At 38.5% G+C, this 23,317-nt stretch overlaps 1 protein-coding gene across 13 annotated transcripts in view; it reads left to right on the top strand.

Moving 5' to 3' along the window:
* The window catches only part of PIP5K1B (phosphatidylinositol-4-phosphate 5-kinase type 1 beta), a 1,685,295-nt gene that overhangs the window by 1,526,651 nt on the left and 135,327 nt on the right, over positions 1 to 23,317 (top strand). For all 13 annotated transcript variants that reach the window (XM_044064337.1, XM_044064336.1, XM_044064340.1 and 10 more), the window contains one exon: positions 12,318 to 12,438. In XM_044064337.1, coding sequence (XP_043920272.1) covers positions 12,318 to 12,438 — 121 coding nt within the window. The remainder of the gene's footprint in view (positions 1 to 12,317; positions 12,439 to 23,317) is intronic.

Genomic DNA, 23,317 nt, shown 5'->3' on the forward strand with positions numbered 1-23,317 from the left:
TGAAGGCTATGTTAATGTCTTGCTTAATGTAGCCCCCAAACAGAGAAACTAAGACATCAAACAGAACAATGACAAAGTCAATGAAGTAGAAAACTATTTGCATGTTTGCAGAATGCAAGATTGTTGATTTAAGAGATTTAAAGGATGTTGATTTAAGAGATGAAAAGAACCAGCACAGTGAATTTTGGTTAAGGCAAACATTTCAAACTCTGCAAGCAAGAGTGGCAGTGAAGCAATATCAGATGCTCACTTAAGATCTGTAATTCCTGTAATGTGACAAGCATCAGCACTTTCATAAAGGTTAGAGGTAGAACTGTAGTGGAAACACATCTTCCTCTAAAACCATACTGCAGTTCATAAAATCCACGGGATTCTACATGTGGAATAACATTGCATTCCAAAGTCTTTCGTAGAGAAGACAGAATGGTTATGGGTCTGTAAGACTGAACACAGTCAGCTGATTTGCCTTATGGTACAGGAAGTTTACTTGATACTTTCTATAATACAGGTAACATACCAGCTGAGAAGGGTGTGTTGCAAAGGTGCAGAAGTGAAACAGATCCAATTGCATCACAAGTCTTAATTAATTTAAAGTGAAAACCATCTGGCATCCACTTTTCCAAAGTCTGGCACCTCCACAGTACTCAGTTCCCGGCTTCTGAATGTGAAAGAGAGTGTTAAGCCAAATTTCTGAGTGGAATTCTAGGAATGATAAAAAGGTCATGCTTTAAGATACTAACTACTAAAGGCCTCAACTTTGTCACCTGGTATTTGTCCAGAATTTGACTTTGGTTGGGTGAGTCTTTCTAGCCTGCTAACAAGGAATCCAGTCAAGTGTCTGCTGATATAGGAATTTGACCTAGTGCCTAGCACACCACTTACACTTGAGACTGGATGGTTAGAAAAACATTTATGGTGCATTCATTTCATGTAGCGGTCAGTGTTCACGTCTCTATTTATGACTTTATTGTAGCAGAATATGAAGGTCACCTACTTTCAAAAACATTGGATAACAATCTCGAGTGAGATATGGGGTAGATAAACAATAACAGACTATTTTGAGTATAAGATGTCCCTTATTATTACTTTAGTAACAAGCCAGATAAGTTCATTATCCAAGGTATTAGTGAACACTGCTCTTGGGAGCATGAGAGTCTGACTGACCCAAGAGTTCACCTCACCCCCACATGTAGTTCTGAAGCCTAACATTTGATTTTGCAAAGTCTGATATAGTTGCTACAAGGCAAAGGGTATAAGGTCTTCTGGCTTTAACCAGAATAGAAAGAAACCTAGTACTTCAGGTTGTCTGAGTGCACACCATACATCTGAAAGAGTAACTTGTTTTTTTCTTATGCTCCAAGCATTCAGAGATACAACTTTTAGTCGTTTTGTTTCTTATATTTCATCAAGAGGACCATGGTTACACTCAGTGTCCTCTTCAAGTTTTAGACTACTGAGAATAATTGGACATATATTGGGTGGTTTCAGCAGGTCGTGATTAATACCTTCTTTTGTCATTATTAGAAGATAGCTGCATCGTATATTCAGTGGGATCAAAAAACGCAAACTAGCATTGTATCAGGTGCTTTGGATGCATAATGAGAAAGCCATAGTCAGAATTGCAAGGAAAACTGCCTTTGTTTTTTTACCATGTATATGTATGTGTGGGTCTACATTGTGTAATCGAAATTTCAGAACTTCGAAACCCATATGGCCAAGACCATATTATCAAAGTTTTGAAATTTCGAAAATACAACAAAAGCAGAAAACCTGAACAAAACACTTCACCTATATATGTTTGCAGGGGACAAGCCCCCTGCACCCCCCACACACCCTGCTACTTAAATATACCAACTCCGAGATCACACTACAGCGAGGAAAATGGTTACTCTCCCATTCCACGCTGTACAGCAATCTCAATTCAAAGTGTTCAAAGTTTCAAAACTTCAATCATATGGTCTTGGCCATATGGGTTTTGAAGTTTTGAAACTTCGATCAAGCACAGTAGACCCATATGTCTATATATATATATATATATATATATATATATATATATATATATATATATATATCTAAGTGTGGGTAACATAGGAAGTAATATCATCAATACAAATTATACAACTGAAGAAGTCTTGTAGTGGGCGAGTGGTCCTTCATTGAAGATTGTAGAAGGAAAAACTTGAAGACAGTCTTCATCTGGGAAATCTTAACTAAATTCCATCACTAAAGAAGTACAATAGCTAGAAATATCATTGGCAGTTATATAAATAAGTTAAATTGTTAATTTACTGTGTTAATTTATACTTAAACATCATCAAGTAATTGGTTTATTTCTGTGTACTATATTTGTTTATTTAAGTGTGAGGCCTAACAGGACATATATTGTTTAAGGAATAACAAATGACAGGAATTGATTTATCGTAGGATACCATCCCAGTTTACCTTAAAGAGCACTGTGAGACACAGTGCAGAGATGAATGCTTTATGCTGGAAACATAATAATGTCCTGTGCTAAAGCACATGCTGGGGAATGTTATACCTATTAAAAACTGAGCCGGCAATCTAAGAATAAAATAAGATTAAAGTAAATTATTTTACGTCGTGGCAATATCACAGGTAAGGACTAGCCGTATGTTCACCATTAAGTCACTGTTGAAGTGGCCTAAGTTACATGGGTTATATCCTGCAAAGGACATGACAATTGCCCAGTTTCCTAAGCTTTAGGGCACCTTCCATGTGCCTTAACTGCTGAACAGCTCGAGGGCAGCAGAGTAAAGTCAGTGGTTAGGGTGCTATACCTTCAGAGCTTTCTTGCCATCAGTGTTCTTTTCCCTACAGGCTGTGAATGGTCAATGATCAGCTAGCGTTTCTACAAGGCTGGGCAGATAAGTCCCTCCATTGAGAATGCCTTCCACTTTATCGATTTTTGTGAGGAAATATTTGCCTTTCTTATCAGAAATTATTGTCTAAAATATGCGTTTTTAATGGTTGTCACTAAAAATTTACCAGAAAACTTACATTTTAGTCAGCATTTCTTGCTGGGAAATTCGTCAGGCAAGGGAAAACTACTCTTGTCAGCATCAGAGGAGGGAGCAGATGATGCTCTACCACAAAGCTGGGCTGAGGAGTTTGATTCCCAGGAAAGGTTCAGGTCGGTCTTTTCTTTTTTTGTGGGAGGGGGGGTCTCCTAGGAAAATGAAACATAAAGTTGGGTATTTTCCTTTTCCTTTTCACATGGGACAGACAGGCAGGCAGAGAAGATTGGCCAGGTTTTGCTATAGGTTTATTTCAAGCCATTCAGTGTTGTGTTTTGATTCTTCCCTGAATGCAAAAAGAAAAAAATCCTCTCCCTCAAATTGTGATTCTTAGTTTGAGGGGCAGGAATTAGATTTAGAAATTGTTCCTTCCCCACATGAGGAGGAATCTGACTGAGAAAGGTTTTCTTCAGTTCTTCTCCCTTTTCTGACACTATTGTTTGAATGAATGAGTTATTTCAGTGGGACCAAAAATAAATTTCAGAGTACAGCAAAGATATTATGAATTGTTACAGAAAGATTTTTCTCAACCTGCAGCTGTTCCTCTTGTCTTGCCAGTATGAGAGGATGCTTTTTCTCAGCCAGCAGTTTGGTTGACAGTCAAACTCCTGCCCCTAAGAAGTCAGATAAGTTTTATAAGGCTCCTCAGTTCCATACATTTTTTTTCAAAATCCTAGATCAGACCCTGAAGTGATTTTTCTGTCAAAACTGGCTGCTGCAAAACATTTTTGGTAGTTAATCATGTTCCTTCTGACAAAGATGGGAAAACCTTTAATAGGTTTTGGGGAAAAGTTTCTACTTCTTGCACTCTTAGCCTTCAGAACTGTGAAGTGTTAGGCTTGCACGCCTATATTTCCACTGGCTTCCTTTAACAGTATGAGAAAGCTGAGTGCTGAACTCTCTTCTTCAGAGACTAAGGCATCTCTGAATTCCATAGTATCTTATGTGTCTCATATGACCTATCAATCTCTAGAATGTGCTTATGACACTGCTAATGTCATTTCTGGATCAGCTGCCACTGGCTCAGTGATGTGAAGACTTACCTGGCTACATTCCCAGAACTTACCAGTGGATGTCAAATTTGAGCTTCTGGATGCTTCTTTGGATAAAAAGGTATGAGGTTTTATTTGGCGTATCCTCTGCTGAGTTCCTTCAAAGATTTGATGAAAGAGGAAAGTTAATTTAGGGGGTCACTCAGACTTAACCCTCCATGCCAAAGTATAATAGGAACTTTCCTTCCAGTTCAGGCTCTTTTTGTTAAAAAAAGCACAGAATAAATAGTGTTAGCAAACCCCAGGCAAACAACTTTTCAAAAATGAATGGCAGGAAGATTCACAAAAAAGGGAAGGTTTTCCCAAAACCAATGCATTCTAAAAAGAAAAATGACTATATGCCCCTTCAAGTTTCCCCCTCCCTACCCTGGCATTTCAATAAAACTATCCCATAGTCCAGGTCTTCACTTCCCTCTCTCTGGCATAGGATAACTTCAGACACGGGTTATGAGAATCATTTAAAAAGGTTAGAATTGGTAGTGCAGATCCCTCCATCCTTTGCAGAGGATGCCTCCACATCCATAAAATCAGACCTCTCTGTTTCCTTCTCTTTCCAGGAAAATAATTTTATTCATGAATCTGTCTGGTGTCTAAGAAAAAAGGTACCTGGAGACTAGTCCTAGACATGTTTTTTTTCCTAAATCTTCAAATCGGAGTCCCATAATTCAAATTGCTGTCCCTCTACAATCTCTCTTACCTATCATCCCACCTCAGTTTTTCATAACTATGGATTTAAAAGATGCTTGTCATCATATTCCCATCCTCAAATGCTTCAGATTTATTTTAAGTTTTTTTGTGTCTGGTTTAAATGTTCAGTTCTTTGCCTTACCCTTTGATTTGTCTAAAGCTCCAAGGCTGTTTACAAAGTGTCTGGATCCAGAATCAGTCCATAGCAGGTTGCAGAGCATTAACATTTTCCATATTTAGATGATTGACTTATTTTTTGCAGATTCTTTTACACCTAGTGAAGAATCTCTGACTTGGGTAAGAAACCTTTTTTCTGTCTGGGATTTCAGGTGAACAGAGTGAAGTCTTCTCCATTCATTGTCACAGGACAGTGTAACTTGGGATATATTCTGCATATACCCCATCATTATAGCTTTTCTTCTTCTGCACAAAGCAGAGTTTCACAGAGAACAATATCCGATATTCTCCTATCAGTCCCTGACATCTGCCAGGGAATATATCAACATTACGGGTTAGCCTTTACAGTTCTCATCCTTCCTTTGACCAGACTTCACATGAGGAAGATTCAGTGGTTTCTCAAATAATTTCGGACACAATACCAACATCTCCTATAATTTCAGATTCCAGTGCTGGACTTTGTAAGAAGGGAGTTACTCTGGTGGGTGGATCATTTATCTCTCAACTCAGATCTCCTATTTTCTTTTCCAGTCCCTATTCAGTCCATAACCACAGATACCACAGACTTTGATTGGAGAGGTGTATCCAAGGGGTGAAAGTTCATGGTCTGTGGAACAAGCAGGACAGACTGAAACAAATAGATGTCAATAAAATTATAGCTGTAATAAATTCTCTGATATCTCTAAATCATCTTTGGATTCCAGGCCCTCTGCTAGTGATCACAGACTACACCACAGTGATATGGTACATAAACAAATAGGAGGGAACCAGATCATACTCCCTTTGTAGACTAACTTTGGTAGCCTAGGATTTAGCAACTCTGTACAGTCTATATCTATGGACTACTTACATTCTATCAGGTCAAAATGTTGTTGCAAACAAGCTGAGGAAGACTAGGACTGACACCTCACAAATGGCAGTTGAACTCAGGGGGTCTTTCAGGATTTGATCTAACTGTGGGGAACTCCTTCCTCATATAGATCTTTTTGCCTGCTTTTCACAACATACAGTTAAAGAAATTCTGTTCCAGGACTCCTTGTACAAAGGCCTGGAAGAAAGATGCCTTTTCAGTACAGTGGATTGGAATGTTTCTCTATGCCTTTCTAACTTTTCCTCTGATAACCATGAATCTTCTAAAACTTCAGGACACTCATAGGATAATGGTGGTAGCCCCTTTTTGTCAAAGTAAACTTTATTGTCATTTAGACCCACACATGAGTGCAGGCTAAACAAAATTTTGTTGCTTCGTGCTCAACGTGCAGACAAAAAACATATAAAAATACAAAGATATAAATATAAAAACAGAACTACAGATTCTATATATGACATTAACACTGACACAAAAACAGACCTACAGACTCTATATATGACATTAACATTGACATGACACCAGGACATAAATATAATTTCTGTACGTCTATCTATAGCAGCACTTAGTATTGCACAGTAGATATTGCACTTAGAGGCTTAAGCAGTGGTAGACTAGAGGCCATTTTTGTCCATTGCATGAAATGTAGCTTGTATTTCAAGTTATTGCACAAATGCAATAAGCATTCAGTGAGCTATTGCACAAGTGAGAGAACCTAGTAATAAGTTATTGCACTTTAAGAAAAAGATATTTCCTTCAGCCTGTGTGGCCACTGATTAGGTGGCCTGTTTACTTGCCTTGCTACTCAAGTTTAATAGTCTGATGGTCTGAAGAAAGAAGTTGTTTCTGAATCTAGTCATTTTGCAATGTGTGCTTCTGACAAAAACAAGCAGGAGAACAGTCCCTGAGGTGGGTGGGTATGGTCTTTACCAATCTTTGTTGCTCTTCTGAGACACCATGCTGAGTGCAGATCCTGTATAGATGGAAGCGTGGACCCTGTTATCTCTCTGCCACTTCCACCACCCCTTGGAGAGCCTTACGATCCACATCCTTGCAGTTTCCATACAATACTTGCCAAGATGCTCTCAATGGTGCCTCTATAGAAGGTTGTGAGCACTGAAGATGGGAGGTTTGCTCTCTTCAACCTGCGTAAGAAGTGGAGTCTTTGTTGTGCTTTCTTGACAATGTGATTAGTATTGATAGACCATGTCAAGTCTTCTGAGATGTACACCCCTAGGAATTTGGTACTCTTCACCCTTTCTACTGTTTCTCCCTTGATTGTGAGTGGGAGTTGTATCACCCATCATGCAGTCTACAATTGCCTCTGTTTTTTTTTTCTTTTGTTCAGAGCCAGATTATTGTTGTCACACCAGTCAATCAGATGTTTCACCTCCTCCCTGTATGCTGTCTCATCACCATTGTTGATTAGGCCTACGACTGTAGTATCATCCACGAGTTTGATAATGCAATTTGAGCTGAACCTGGCTGTGTAGTTGTAGGTCAGCATGGTGAGCAGCAGAGGACTGAGAACACATCCTTCAGGGACTCCCATGCTCAGTGTAAGGCTGTTTGAGGTGTTACTGCCAACTCTTACTCTTTGCGGTCTGTCAATAAGGAAGGCCCAAATCCAGTTAACCATAGCAGTACTGACCCCCAAGTGAATTGGTTTCTCTATCAGATGTTGTGGTATGACTGTGTTAAAGGCAGAGCTGAAGTCAGTGAGTAGCAGTTTAATGTAACAGTTCTTGTTTTCCATATGAGCTAAGGATGTGTGGAGTGCCATTGAGATGGCATCTGCAGTGGAGTGGTTGGACTGATAAGCAAATTGGAGTGGGTCCAGTTCTGCCAGAAGATTTGTTGTTAAATAGTCTTTGACCAGCCTTTCGAAACACTTCATTACTGTAGAGGTGAGAGCTACTGGATGGTAATTGTTCAGGTTTGCTGGCTGACACTTTAGGGGTAGTGGTATGATTGTTGTGCTCTTGAAGCACTTGGGTACTATGGCCTGACATAAAGATGTGTTAAATATATCAGTAAGAACCACGGTCAGTTAGACAGCACAGTCTCTGAGTACTCATCCCAGAATGTTGTCTGGTCCCGCTGCTTTCCTTGGGTTTATCCATTTTAGAGTTCTGTTAACATCAGCTGGGTTGAGACAGAGTGCTACCTCATTTTGCCTGGTGGTGAGTTTCATAACCTTTGTGTCATTCCCTTCATTAAACCTGCTGAAGCAGGTGCTGAACTCATTTAGAAATGTGCTGTTATCACATTTAGTGGATACATGCCCGTAGTCTGTCAAGGATTATACCCACTGCCACAGACGTCTGAAGTCTGTTAGGTCTGACAAGTGACTCTGGATTTTTTGGCCATAGAGACCCTTTAGATTCAGTCTGGTCTCCCTAAGGGCGTCCTTGTCTTCTGTCATAAAGGCAGCATTGCATCCTCTTAGGAGCTCATATACTTAACTTGTTAACCAGGGTTTTTGGTTGGCCCTTATGATGATGATTTTGATGCTTGTCACATTGTCCACACATTTTGATATGTATGCCATCACAGATTCCATGTACTCATCTAGATTGATGAGTTGATTCTCCATAGCCGCAACCTTAAACATGTTCCAGTCCGTGTTCTCAAAGCAGTCCTGGAGTGCTGATACCGCTCCCTGTGGCCATATTCTTGTTTGCTTCTTAGTTCATGTCTCTTGTTAATAGTGGTTTATACTCAGGGATTAGCATGATAGCCAGATCATCCAAGTTTCCCAAGTGTGGGTGTGGTACTGCCTTATAAGCCACCTTGACGTTGGTATATACTCTGTCCAGTGTATTCTCTCCCCTCATGGTGAAGGCCATATGTTGGTGATAGGTAGAATTGACTTCAGGTTTGCTTGGATGAAGTCACCAGCTATTGTTTGAGTGAATTTTGGATTATGATTCTGCAGTTCTTTGATTGTGTGGCCAGTGCCTCATTGGTGTTGGCACTGGGAGGAATATAAACAGCTGGGATGCTCACACCATTAAACTCCCTTGACAAGTAGAAGGGTCTACATTTTAGCTTCCTGAACTCGATGTTTTCTGAACAATGAGTGGTAATTGCCTCACAGTTGGTACACCATTTGTTATTGACATATATACAGACACCCCCTCCTTTAGATTTTTCACTAAGGATCTGATTCCTGCCAGATCTAAACAATGTCAGCCCTTCCACATGCACAACCAAGTCTCTGTAAACATGAACAAACAATTGTTTCTCACCGTGGTATTTGTAATTAATTCTAGCCTTATGTAGTTCATCTTGTTTTCCAGGGAGCGAACATTGGCCAGTAACATAGATGGAAGTGCAGGCCTGTGTGGGTTGGCCTTTAGTCTTGCAGATGTTCCTGCTCTTTTTCCTCTTTTCCTCAGTCTTTCACATCTTTTCCTTCTTCTCCTCCTTTTTGATACATTAAATCTCTGCTTGTGCAAGAAATCTTGGGCCATAATTGAGCATAATTCCTTGTTCTCGGAGTTCGTGGAGTTCCTGGGGTGTTCTAGGCCTCACAGGCCCTGCAGACAGCAGTTGATCAAGCCTACATTACAGCATACTTGAGGATCAGATTTCTAGGAGTTCCTCTCTACTATAACAGTTTACCTTCAATACATTTTCTTAATTCTGGATTTTTCATTGTTTTAGGTGCAAAATAAGACAAATAATGCACATTTCCCAGCCTTTTTGTTTTGCCTACACATAAGTGTTTTTCACTTCTTTTGAAAATGGCCAAAGGCAATTACCACAAGCTTTCTCACATAATGGATGCACTCACACTACACAGGGATTGTTTGATGCACCCCAGCCTTCATATCATTCAACTGACTGCCTTGAATGATAGAATTTTAATACCTCTCAAGTGTTTTTTTTCTGAGGATGTGTATCAGGTATTAAAGGAAACTTAGAAACCTTTTGATTGTTTGTCTTTCGGCTTTTTCCCGGTAAGGGGTCGCCGCAGCGGAACTCCGGTCCGCTAATGATTGGTAGTAGATTTTTACGAAACGCCGAGGTGCCAGCTCAGTGCCCAAACTTCAACAAAGGCACACCCATTTACGCATGCATGTCTTTCGAACTCTACCCAACCGCGGGGAGGACATGCAGACTCCGGACAGAAGGCACTCCCAAGCCAAGCCAAGAATTGAACGGGAGAACCTCGTGCTGTGAGGTAACAATGCTACCGCTTTACCACCACGGCATAAAGGAAACTTAGAAACCTGCTACTAGAAAATCAAATTTAAGTAAGTGGAAAAGATTTTCTAGTCAGCGCCAAACTAAGAGTCTGGAACCTTTTCAGGCCCTGATGCATTTGGTTCTAAAGTATTTGTGTGAGTTGTTATCCTCTGGACTTTCTTACTCTTCTCTAAACATTTACCTTTCAACTATCTATTGCATTTATGTCATCAGATCCCCCCTTTCTACCTAACCTTAAGTCAAACAGTTTTTGAAAGGAGTTTTACATATCCGTCCACCTAGGAGACAGGTGGCTCCTTCTTGAGATTTTAATTGTTTTTAGAGAAACTTAAACGTTTTCCATTTGAACCATCTCATGAGACTTATTTGAAGTTCCTGTCATAGAAAACAGTCTTACTCATTGCTCTGACTTCTTCTAGATGGGTATCTGAGTTGTCTAAGCTATTTCTTTGTACTTTTATGGCTAAGGCTGTGGCTTAGAGCTATGACCTATCTTAAATTAATTTTCACTGATTGTCTTAGCCAAGCTCAGCAATTTAAATTATCGCAACCTTAAACCCAGCTGTAATCCTAACTCTAGACTTCCCCACTTTATGATCAACATTTAGGCTGAAGGTTAGGAACATGAATAATTTAAGCTCTGATCTTCATGTATACTGCCTTCTTAAGTCAAATCCAAACATTACATTAAAGTATAATACTGGTTTTATTTTTGTCAGGGATGTTTTAAATGTATTATTTTTTTTCTTGTGTATTCATTTTTTTATTTGCTTTTTTATTTCAGTGTTCGTATGAGTTGCAGGAAGAGCTAAAATTAAATAAAGCTTATTTTGGAATGGAAAATAAAACAATGAAAATGACACACAAGATAAAGCTGTTAAAAAAGTTAACATTTTCTTAGAGGCACATTTTGTTTTGTTGGTACTCCTCTTATATATTAGCCATCTGAGTGGGCAGGTGAGTGCCTCCTGTGACTTATGCCATTTTTAGTGTGTCATACTATAAAGGTAGCAGCCTCCCTCCCACTTACATGGATAGTCTTAGGACAGGGAGTAGGTTTTTATCTGATTTAAGGTCTAGTTTTCACTCAAACTGTGCTCCTTAATCTACAAATCTGATACACTGTGACACTAAGCAGAGTCCTAAATCTGAGCCTTTTTCACTTTGAGTGCTATGGTTAGACCAGAAGGTGAGGGTTATGCATGGCTATGGTAGTGACTATGCTTAATGTAAGGATTATACTTTGGGGTGGATTGTGGTTAAGGTCTTTCTTAGGGCTGAGAGTAAGACCACTGTGTGGCAGACCACAGGTGGACAGAAATGTCAGCTTAACTAGATCCTTACCTGTACTATTGTGTAATTTTGACACCAAGTCTGTCATGAACAAAACTGCACAGAAGCAGATTGCTTAGATATCATGCGCTGGGCATCATCCATTTTGCATAAATGTATTTTAATAAGCAGAAATAATGCCATTTTGATTTAGTTAGCAGGTAAATGAGCTGGACCACATGGACCCCTTTTCATTCACTACCTAGTTACAAGAGAAGTAGATATACAGTACACGCTGCAGAGAAAAGGTAAGACAACATGGCAATAAAAAAGAACAGTAAAATATACAATACATACAAAGGGCAACCCGTTCTAAAAGCATATAAATTGACACAAATAAATGCAGTGGTAGTACTAGCACTGCTCAATAATATGTTCCAGAAAGCAGTCGGGGGGGGGGGGGGATTGCTAATGGTAAAGTACGTTTTAATTCATCTTTAAGTGTTAAATCCAGAGTTTCATTATGATACCCTTTTCCAAGAATATATGATCACGCATCTTCCACAACTAGATTAATAAATGATAGACCAGCATAAACAGTTTTCAGAGTAGGATAGGTCTGTTGTCACTGAGCAAAGCAAAGCATGTTCAAAGTGTGTACTTCCATAGATGCAATGACTGAACTACAGAATGGCATACTGTATGCTTATTTTCTAAAGTACACAGCAGTATATTGTAATATGGGAAGTAAAGTGGCAAACACGACTTAAAGCTGCAGCCAGCACTGAGTGGTGTTGTAAAATGACTAATGCTTGCAAAACAGTAATTACGGCAGTGACTGAGGCACAGCATGCTGAATCAGTGGGCTCACAATTGCATGATACTGGGAGTCACAAGGATAACTGAAACTGCAGTCCCTCCTAATATTCTCCAGAACAAAAATGCATCAAGTTTTGCATGCCTCTTGGACTTGGTAATTGTATTTTTATGGTTTTATTTTACCTTTATTAGGGTGGAATTTCCTTCAAGTTCGACGTTTACATTAGAAGACAGTGCCATCTGCCTGAATTCTGAACAGAGCACTCCAGAAGTAGAGAACGATGACAGTACATCTGTGCTGGATGTGTACTTAGTAAGTTGTCATATTTATTTATTTTTTTACTTTGAATCAGTGAAATATGATAAAAGGCAAATACATCCCTCATATTTCAGGGCTTGAAATACTACTGTTAAGTATCACAGTTAAACTGATTAAATGTAACATATAATACATATATGTGTGTGTGTGTATGTGTGTGTGTGTGTGTGTATATATATATATATATATATATATATATATATACACACACACACACACACACACACACACACACACACACATACAACTTATAAATATAGGGAAAAATCTGGATGCCCTATTTAATGGGCTGAAGGAATTATTTCCCCACCTGACTTTTGCATGTTATGTTGTCCTGATGTATATTTGTGTCATATAGGGAGCAGGCATATTACTCAATAACCTGTCAGTCCTCTTTTATATGACGCATTTACTGCTTATTATGAAACTGTATCTCTGTGACCTTTACAGTTGTAATCATCATATATGCTGCATCCTGAAGTCTGAATAAATATTTGAACTAGTTTATTACTTATCTACCTCTCCTTTAGCCTGATAAAAAACAAAGGAAGGTTAAACTGTAATTCAGTTAAATGCCAGCATCTGCAAGGTTGGCCATCCTTTCCAGCTTAATTAATACTGTATGCAGACAGCTTCTTTGAAAAATAGCCCAGTTCCAGCCAAATACTAACATCTTGATTACTGAGGTATTGGTCAAATTATGTTCTTTAGTCTCACCTTCTTAACTCTGCCATAAACTGTGGTCAAAGAAATAGAAAAATATCAAGCATGAGAATGGGAGTGAACATTTAATGTGATCAGATTAGTTACAGTACATGAGTAGGCTACATTTGTAATGAATCGCTGTTTAACAAGAAATTATCTTGGGTGTTTTTCCCTGTAACATACAATATCCACACTTCTTTCTTTGACAACTGGTATTGTTAGTAATACGTATGCTCATAGGTGTATACTAGGCTAACTACCACAGGGGCCTTTTTAAGCCTTGCCAAGCATTCCAATTGCATCTCAAAGGTTTATGTGCCTTAAAGGTCATTTTACAGGTTATGTGTTAGCTACGTCAAGATTTACAGGCTGTCTCTCTCCATTAGAGACATAGGTGCTAGACCCGGAGTCCGCAGTGTATTTCTGATTTCCCATCCACTGGTCCATGTTTCTTTTGAATAAGGTTAGGGAAGAGCTCTGCTTTACATAGATAGGAAGCCTGTTCCAGAGAAGCGGAATTCTGTGAGACACATACCTGTGTAATATATCCTCGTTATGAAGAAAGCAAAGTTTAAATCCCTAGATCGAGTAATTCTAATGTCATTCATTTTGTGGAGATGCAAAAAATCCATCAGTGTGGAATCCAAGGATGCCTCGTATGCCAGACAGAGATGGAGCTTTGAGGCAGTTTGCTTAGGACATGCTGTTTACACCCTGTATTCTTATTGTGAGGAATCTCTCTGGACATTCCAGCTGTTGCATGTGTCTGTTCTGATACCTATCAAATGGGGTGTTGTATTTAATGGTAAGCCTGATGAGGGCCGAACAGACAGAAACAATGACTTCCTTGGACATAGATGCCGTGCCCTTGCTTATAAGTTGAGCAACATACTGATTTCTTTACACAAACATAAGTTGGGTGAAAGCCAAGTTACTATCTGCATACTTACTCAAATACCTGACTTTGTGTTCTACTCTTAGGGGTCTCTTATCAGTAAGATAATTTCCTAGTGAGACTGACATTGGCATTGAACACATTGTGTACATTCTGACAAATAATTCTAGTGGTTACTGATACTCCTCAGTATTCAGTATTGACTCCTTTATATTTTTGTTAAGCATAATTATGTTTACTTAAGCAGAAGACTTTGCAGTTACATGTATCTTGTACTACCATGTATACTGTAGACGCATTACTGCTCCAGACTCAGTGCAGAGACTGAATCTTACCTGTGCCTACACTGTATAGCACAGGTTTAGATATGTGATCTCTGTCATCCATATGAGGGATATTACACCCCCTTTTGTAAAAGAAACAGTCATCTCATCATACACATTTGCGCACACAACTGCATGTACAGTAATTCTGTAGGATCACATGCACACTTAGCAGTTTCTAAACTCACCACAAATCTGATGGCACAGTGGTGCAACAGTTAGCATTGCTGCCACAAAAGCATTGGTTCCCCAACTCAACGAACCATGGCTGGGGTGCATTCTCTGCAAAGTCTGCATGTCCTCCATGAAATCTGCCTGGGTTTTCCAGCATTGCTGTGGTTTCTTCCCACCTCTAAAGGGTATGTCATATGTGAATCAGTGGTTCACCAGATTGTGTGTGCTTGTGTGTTTGCTGCAATGGGCTGGTGTCCCATCCAACTCTAACTTCTTCCTTGCATCCCTTGAGTGCTCAGATATGCTTTAGCTTCCCTATGACCTGGAATCGGATTAAGCCAGAAATCAAATAATTAATGAATGAATGTTAAATCTAGTGCACATTTAGGCTTAGAATCAAATGACTACATCTAATAGCCATTCAAAATTACTTTTTTTTAATTTGGTGCTCTAGCAAGCCTTCAGAAGAAGTTTTTGGAATGTTCATGAACTTCAGATATTTCTCAAATCCTAGAGCTTTCTCAAAAGGGCATCATTCTCTTTCACAGTTAATCTGGATCATTGTAAATGTTTTCCATGGAATGATTAATAGGGGTTTTGTCTAACAGTTAGTACAGAGGATTAAGGCTATGAGCTTTTGACAATCTAGGTATTGTGGTATGTGGTTTGATTCCATCCACCTTAATTTGCCTACTGTATGACCTTGAGCAAGTCAGTTAACCAGACAGTGTTTGGGGGCAACTGGAAATTTAAGCTAGGCTCCTTAATGGTCTCCTGGGCTGCATACCTAGTAACTATGAAGTATCTGTGTTTTCAATGCAGCTTTCCATATACAATATGTGTCTGACAGGATCCTTCTATTTCTACTGTCTGGATTTCATGTAGTAGTGTCCATTAATTTCATGCCAAAGTCCCTTGCAACAGAATAGACAGTGACTCTGCCCTGAATTGAAAATATTATCTCAGCTCTGGTGGTCTCTACTTGCTTTTTTCCTTCTTGGATTTTGGACTTTTAGCTTTTGGCATGTTTTGGCAAACAGAAACATAATCCACTTATCAGGAGTTCACTTGTTTATTTTAAATTATCAGATGGAGTGTTCCTGTATTCAGTTAGATATGGATATTGATCTTTTCTTCCTAGATTTACCTTGTAAGTTAGAGCCTAAAAATTTGGACTGACTTTTAGCTAATCTATTTGCTCTCTGTACTACAATTGTCATCATATGTTTAAAACCCAATTTATCAGTAAAAAAAATTCACACTCTTTGGATCAATACTGTGGATCATTGTCAAAATTATTTATTTATCCTTTATTGACAGGTTAGTCCCACCAGGTGAGCAGCTTCTTCTCAGGGGAAACTGGAGTTGACATTTATACTACTAAATGAAATCTGGCCAAGTATCAGAGAATTTCTCCTATTCTTTTCAATAGGTGGTAGTGGATCTTTTACATCATCTGAGCTACCACCAGCTCAAGCAGATGGGACCTCGGTTTAACATCTCATCCAAAGGACAAGACATTTAGGAGTACAGCACCCCATTATGCTGCACTGCATTGTCAGCAATCCATCTACCTGATTTGGGAATAGAACCCACAACCTTCTGCACCAAACGCAATTGTGCTACTTGTTGTTTCACTTACACTGATGGTTTTCTTCACAGTACCATCTTTAATAAATATAGCTTTCCTATTTGCACCAAATGCAAAAATAGTAGTAATAGCCAGTTTCTGACTCTGAAAAATCTTCTTGGCATTATTGACACATTCTTTATTCTTCCACATGAATAAATAAGTAGCAAGAACTTAATATGGTCTCTCTACATTAGCATGCAATGTTATTTGCTGCCTTAGATTTATATATATTGTCTCACTACTGTCAAATATCTGGAAACCACATTTTTAATCAGTTCATTTTCCATACCGAAATGATCAGTGTGGATACCTTGAAGCATTGCTTCGGGCAAATAATATGGAACAATGTTTTTTTTTTCTTCTTTTGCAAAATATATTGCCTATACAACTTTATCTCTCTGATTCTAGTGTTCATCAGTTTTCTGTGGGCATTTCTTTCTGGATTGTGGGCTACCTAATTTAATAATTTGCATCAACTCAGGTAATTGTATATCTTAAAAATGAGCTATTTTAGCCCAGACAATCACATTGTCACTGATGGAAACATTTTCTGTCACCTTCTGGATTTGTGAATGCATCCATCACTTTACTCAAGAAATCATCTTGACATACTTAACATTTCTTGAAAATGTGCCAGCTATCTTAAGCTACACAGTGTGCTTCTTCAGTGTCATATCTGATTAACTACAGAGCCATTCTCTACAAATGTGGTAGTACAGTGACTAGTGTTTTTCATAGAATGGATTCAATTTTGACGCATGAAATTTTAGTATGAGCCCCTATAATTTAGTATTAACGCACTTTATGGGATTAAATGGCCTTACACCTTTTGTTCAGGTGAGATGATTTGATATACCTTGTCGGAAGCAAGGGAGTGTGGATATTCAGCATTCGTTATGGCAATACCTATAGGCTTACAAGGGTTTATGGAAAAGTTGAAAGAGAGTACTATTCATATTGTCAAGGATCAATGTTATCCATTGAGTAAATCTAATTACCTGATTTTTTTCACTTGTAGTAATTGGATTTTCTGGATACTGAGAAAAAGAAGTTTTAACAGGGGAGAGACATGGGGAAATGAATATTCACAGAAAATAATTTATAGATGGGTCAATGTAACTTTTAGAATTATAGGAGCTAGATGCATAGAGATTAACAACATGACACATAATGTCTGGGACTGGATAAGGTGGAAGCTGGAATAGGTTCACAGGTTAATACTTAGCTTATGGCTGGAGAGCTGTCATGAATTTTAGCTGCACAACCCCTGTAGTGGAGAGTAGATTAGTTTCTTGGGAGGATAAAATCAGTCTCAGTAATCCCAGGCATGGATTTATGGTTACCTGTTACATTACTGAAGTTGTGGCTTTGAAGATTGTCAGGAAGGCACATTGCTTGATGCTTAAAGGGAATCTAATCCAAGGTGCGGAATGTACTGGGTAAGAAATTCTTCATGTCAGAAGGTGTTAATCTTAGAATGGAGGTTTATCTCTTCAAATAAGGTGTTTGCTAGACTGTGTTCTTTAAAAATGGAAAAAGCCAAAAGCACAGGGTTGGGTCTTTCATAGTACAAAGTGATAAGTAGATGTTACCTGTCAAGACACTGTACTGTATAGGACAGAGCAGAGGGGGCTGAGGGATTATGTCCTGTCATGGTATCTTAAGTAATTTAATCTAGAGATTTTCTTTAGCTAGTTAGGAATATTTGGGACCTTACAAGTTGTATAAGGTGCTTAGATATTACAAAAGGAACACTCCATTCACTAATAGTTCTAATAAGGGAGGAGTTTAGAGGGACAATGGCCTCCTTTGACCTAGATGAGATTACCTGGCAGATAAACTGCATAAAGCAGAAGGGCTTGCTAACCACAACAAAGAAATGATGGTCAAAAGAGAGCTTACTGTCCATATAGAAACTCATGTCCCTAATAACTGTATGTTTTAACAGAGGTGTCAGTGATGTGATAAGAAGGGTGGTATGGCCTTTGCCAATGCTTACCATATCACACTTCTTGGCATTTAGGATGAGCCTGTGACTAACACACCTGGCACTGGTCTAATCCAGGCCCTCTCAGATAATAGAATTGACAGCATATCAAATTTGCAGTCACCCACAAACTTGGTTAACCTGAGACCTTTGATGGCCAGTCTCACTTCTGAGAAGTAAATGTCAAATAAAAGTGCCCTAAGCCTGAGCCGTATAGTACACCAGTAATGCAGTGAGATTTGAGGATATAAAATATTAGTTCTGTATGAACAGTCTTGCTACCACATAGTTTATTAACAAACTGCATGTAGATCCATAGCTTTTAACTGAAGTTTATTCTGAATAAGAATAGTATAGAATAATTATATGGAGGTATGTTTAGTATATGATATCTCCCAGTTTTTAGGATAAAGGCACATAAATGATGGTGTAATGATGTTATGCTAGTGGGTGAGTTTAGTTTAAAAAGTTGTGAGGCATAAAATTTGGTATTGTTGTATGCAACACTGTTACACTTACAGTGATTAAGTGCCTAGTTTAATGTTATAATGAATGTATCCAGAGTACTGTCATTGTATTGAATTTGATGGTTTAATAACTTGTCTGGATATAACCGCAGTAATGTCTGAATAGTTCAGTGAATGTAAAGATAATTCATAAAGGAGGTTTGTTCAAAAAGTTACATGTATTAATGCATACATAAATGCACCACATCACCTCTTAACAGATTTAATTTTAGGTTCATTTGCATCTTTGTTTGCAATGTGATAATTAAATTCCATATGAATACAATCAGATGCTTATAAAACAAACATTGGTATTCACAGTACTTTGATAGGTCTTGCAGACAGCAGATGTAAGTTGCAATTTACTATCCCCTTCTTCTGGCTCTTGTGACATGCAGTCCAGAGAACTGGCCTGTGGATATTGTCATCTCAGCTTACAGCCAAAAAAATAAAAAATAGAAAAATACAAGAGAAACGCTGGATAATGTAATGCACTGATGTGAATACATCTGATAACTGTTTTACAGGTATCATGGAATTCATGTATTTAGCCTCCTTGTAACTTCTAACACCCACATCATCTGTCACCTGCACTGTTAATCAAGCCTGCTATTTTGTATCCTGTACTGTATACCAGTTTTTGGCATATCCTTTTTTCTGCCTTTCCTGCTGGATACCCTACTCCCAATACCTCATGATACTCTCTTGTGCTTAATTACACTTACACACACACACAGTCTCCCCTTGCAGTAAACAGCAACCTAATCTGTACCCAAATTTGTTACTACCTTTCCCACCATCTGTCAATATATACTCAATCAGCAGTTATTTATAGCACCAGACAGCTGATAAACATTAGGGAGCAGATTCTCTAATGGAAGAAAATAGATCATTAGATATAATCTGAAATGAAATTGGAATTACCTCACACAGAAAGCATTAAAAACTCTGCCCTCCCTATTTATTTCATTAAAGCATACCTGTTAGTTGCTGCAAAACCTGTAGGTCTGGAAACCGTAATTTACACATTCTGATCATATACTCCATTAAAATGAAGTGTGTGCAGTTTAGATGAGACAGTTATAGTTCTCCAGATATGGAAAGAGAAGTCATTCAGTCATCCAAAAGGCAGTGACAACATGGGCAGCCAGAGTACTCGTTTACCTTGTATCTTCTTATACTTCAGTTCTGCATGTCTATACAGCGTCCTTCTGTTTCTGTCTTTCCTGTCGACAGAAATGCCCTGTCAGCATTTTCACTCTTCGCATCACTGTTCCTTTCATCCAGTCCACTCAGCAACATGGAGAAACTGAAAATAACCACCAGTCAAAATGAGAATTCTCAAATATACCATCTCCACCTCTTTTCCATCCTTGCTTCCTTTAGAAGTATTATTACTTCTGTCCTCCTCTTTTTCCTGTCTGAGCTGCCATCTTGTGATCTACCTGTCTGTTCCCTTTTACTCTTCAGTCACAGATCCACTAATTACCTCCATCAGATTCCTTAATTCTATACCCTGATAAGTACCTCATGCTCCATTTCGTCACCTTACCTTCTCTGAGTCCAGACTCCCCTTACTGGCAGACTCCTGTGTTTTACCTCAACACATCAGAGCCTTGGCAAGTTGTTGAAATAGCCGTATCTCACTCAATAACTGGCTGCTGCTGCCCTGGACTACTGGCATCATATTCCCCTCTTTCAACCATAGACTTTTGTGTGGGATGTCCCTTCTGTCCTACCAGGCATTGTATGAGCTGTTTAGAGCTGGACATTCCTCAAGCCCTATTTATCCTGCCTTTTTGTACTCTGGAAATTTGACAAAGGATTCCATTATTTTAGCCTTGCACCTTTGTGAGCTCTGCTTCGCTCTACACAGGGAGAGAATATTTTTGATCACATTTCCTCACCTGGTTTCCATAGAGCTTCGATATCTTTACCATAGAGGGACAGCTCTACTAACTTCACTTCCGCATCAGTGATGCCATGGCAGGCTGGTGGATCCATCATGTAAGGGCGCCAAGCTTGTATAAGACACCACAAAATATTTCCATGAAACTGTTTGTAATTAGGGCAGGGAGAAAACCTTTATATCCCTTATTCTTTCTCCTTCCACTCGCAGCCCTACTATTATCTGGGTCCAATTAATTAAGCAGACATCCCTTTGAACTGTTTTCAAAATAATACAGATTTCTGCCCAGTGGGCTGCTCTCCATGCTCTGTATGTTCCTATGCTGGTAGAGATTATACCCATTGGTCTACAGAGCAGCCCAGTCAGCAGTCTCTCTACAGAAGATAGTGAATCCCCTCCTGCATGCTTTTCTGTGAGCCTAGTTTAATGTACATGTTTGAGATCTTCTGTTTTCTGTTTCATCCACTCAGCTTTTTAAATACTGCATTCCTTCCTTGCACATCTGTTATGCTGTCAGCATATATCGCAGTAGTCCAATCATGCTCTGAAATGACCATTCTGCACCAGGTTGCAGCTTGCTTCTTTTCTTGTCCATCTTTCTACTTTTATTTTATTGTATCTGTCTATCTATCATCTATCTATCTATCTATCTATCTATCTATCTATCTATCTATCTATCTATTTATTTATTTGTTTGATTACCAGGTTAGGTGGACTGGTTCAAGGACCCCATTCAGCCACAACCCAACAACAGTGTAGTGATAATAATATGCAGTAGTTGACAGGTATATGGATCCATTAGAAATACAAAGTACATATTATTAGATTACAGTAGGTACACATGAGGCAGTATAAAGCTTATATTAAGTCCCTTAACAGATTAGGAAAAGCAAGCATTCTGCCCTATGTATTTGTCTAGTCAGAGATTCCAATTTGCATATTTATCTATTTATATGACATTTGTTAACCGGGTTAGTCTTTCTGGGCAGATGCCCTTTTTCAGCAGAGACCCGAGGAGAAAAGCTCCAAAATAGTACATAATCTACAATTAATTAAAAAAGTAAAATAGTAGTCACATACAGATACAAATCATACATAGTCAAAGTAAGAAGTAATACCAAACTATAAAATGGGAAGCAAATGTAATAGCATTGCATACATAGTTAAAGCATATTTTTTTTTACATAGTCCAGTCACAGTGATATGATACAGTATAAACAGTTGGCACAAGAAGTTCCATCCTATACATAGTTACTAGTAACAGTGGTGTGATACACAGTAACAGTGATATGATACAGTATAAACAGTTGGCACATGACGTTTCATCCTATACATAGTTACTAGTAACAGTGATGTGATACACTGTAACAGTGATGTCATACACAGTAACAGTGATATGATACAGTGTAAACAGCTGGCACAGGGCGTTTCATCCTATACATAGCTACTAGTAATAGTGATGTGATACACAGTAACAGTGATATGATACAGTATAAACAGTTGGCACATGACGTTTCATCCTATACATAGTTACTAGTAACAGTGATGTGATACACAGTAACAGTGATGACATACACGGTAACAGTGATATGATACAGTGTAAACAGCTGGCACAGGACGTTTCATCCTATACATAGCTACTAGTAATAATGATGTGATACACAGTAACAGTGATATGATACAGTGTAAACAGCTGGCACAGGACGTTTCATCCTATACATAGCTCATACCTCTCAACCTTGGAACATCAAAAATCTGGACAAGGCCCATGAAAAATAGGTACAAATCTGTACGCTGTTTAACATAAAATTTGCATACATAATTATGTAACCCCGCCCACACCATTGGAATTGTGGGATACCAACTTTCCTGCAAAATGAAGAACAGACAACCAAAATATGGCACCAGAGTTCTCCCTGCAGCCATTCCTATGTCCCATTACCTGGCTATTTTGCCCCATTTACCATAAACACTAGTGTGTGCACACTGATTTACTTCTACAATGTTGTATTTTATTTTTACACTTTACAGCACAATGCACAAACACCAATAGACATCTGTTAAAGTAATACTGTCTCACAATGAAAACAGACTTGGCATTAAAACTTCTCTGCCCTTGAAACTCACATTCATTAAAACAGCATTGAAACCTACATCACATCCATATAAAATGGATCATCATGCCAGTGGTGGATTGAGATTACCTTTGGGTTGTTTTCAATTCACTGGTCCCTTGCTTGCACACAAAACAAGAAACATACACGTGTTCTTTGACACACCTTCCTGACTTTAATAAATTATATTCCTTGTATAATACAGCATACTTGTTTGACAGAGCATATTTTAAATTTATTTGAAGATTTTTTTCAGCAGGCAATGAAACGAAATGCATGAAACAGTAATGACAAAACTGCCCAATTCAGAACATTTCCATCATAAAAGTCTACTTACGCACATACACAAATATACATATAAAAATAGAATGACAGTAGTATAAGGCATAGGCATCTTGCACAGCTTCTTGCACTCATTTTCAATTTACATTTTTTTTGAGGGGGCAAAAAGGCCAAAAACCAGGGACACATTTTAAACATTGCGTATAATTTAGTTAAAGTTGCTAGAATAAAATGCTGTGTTACCACCATGCATTTCACTGCCAAGTCTTTTGAACACATGACTGTGCACTACAGTCAGAACATACCACTATGCCAAATCAGCAGCTTGTTTCCCAAAAGCTAGGA

The sequence above is a fragment of the Protopterus annectens genome, chromosome 2.part2, assembly GCF_019279795.1.
Source record: "Protopterus annectens isolate FY-2018-M chromosome 2.part2, PAN1.0, whole genome shotgun sequence".
NCBI lineage: Eukaryota > Metazoa > Chordata > Ceratodontiformes > Protopteridae > Protopterus > Protopterus annectens.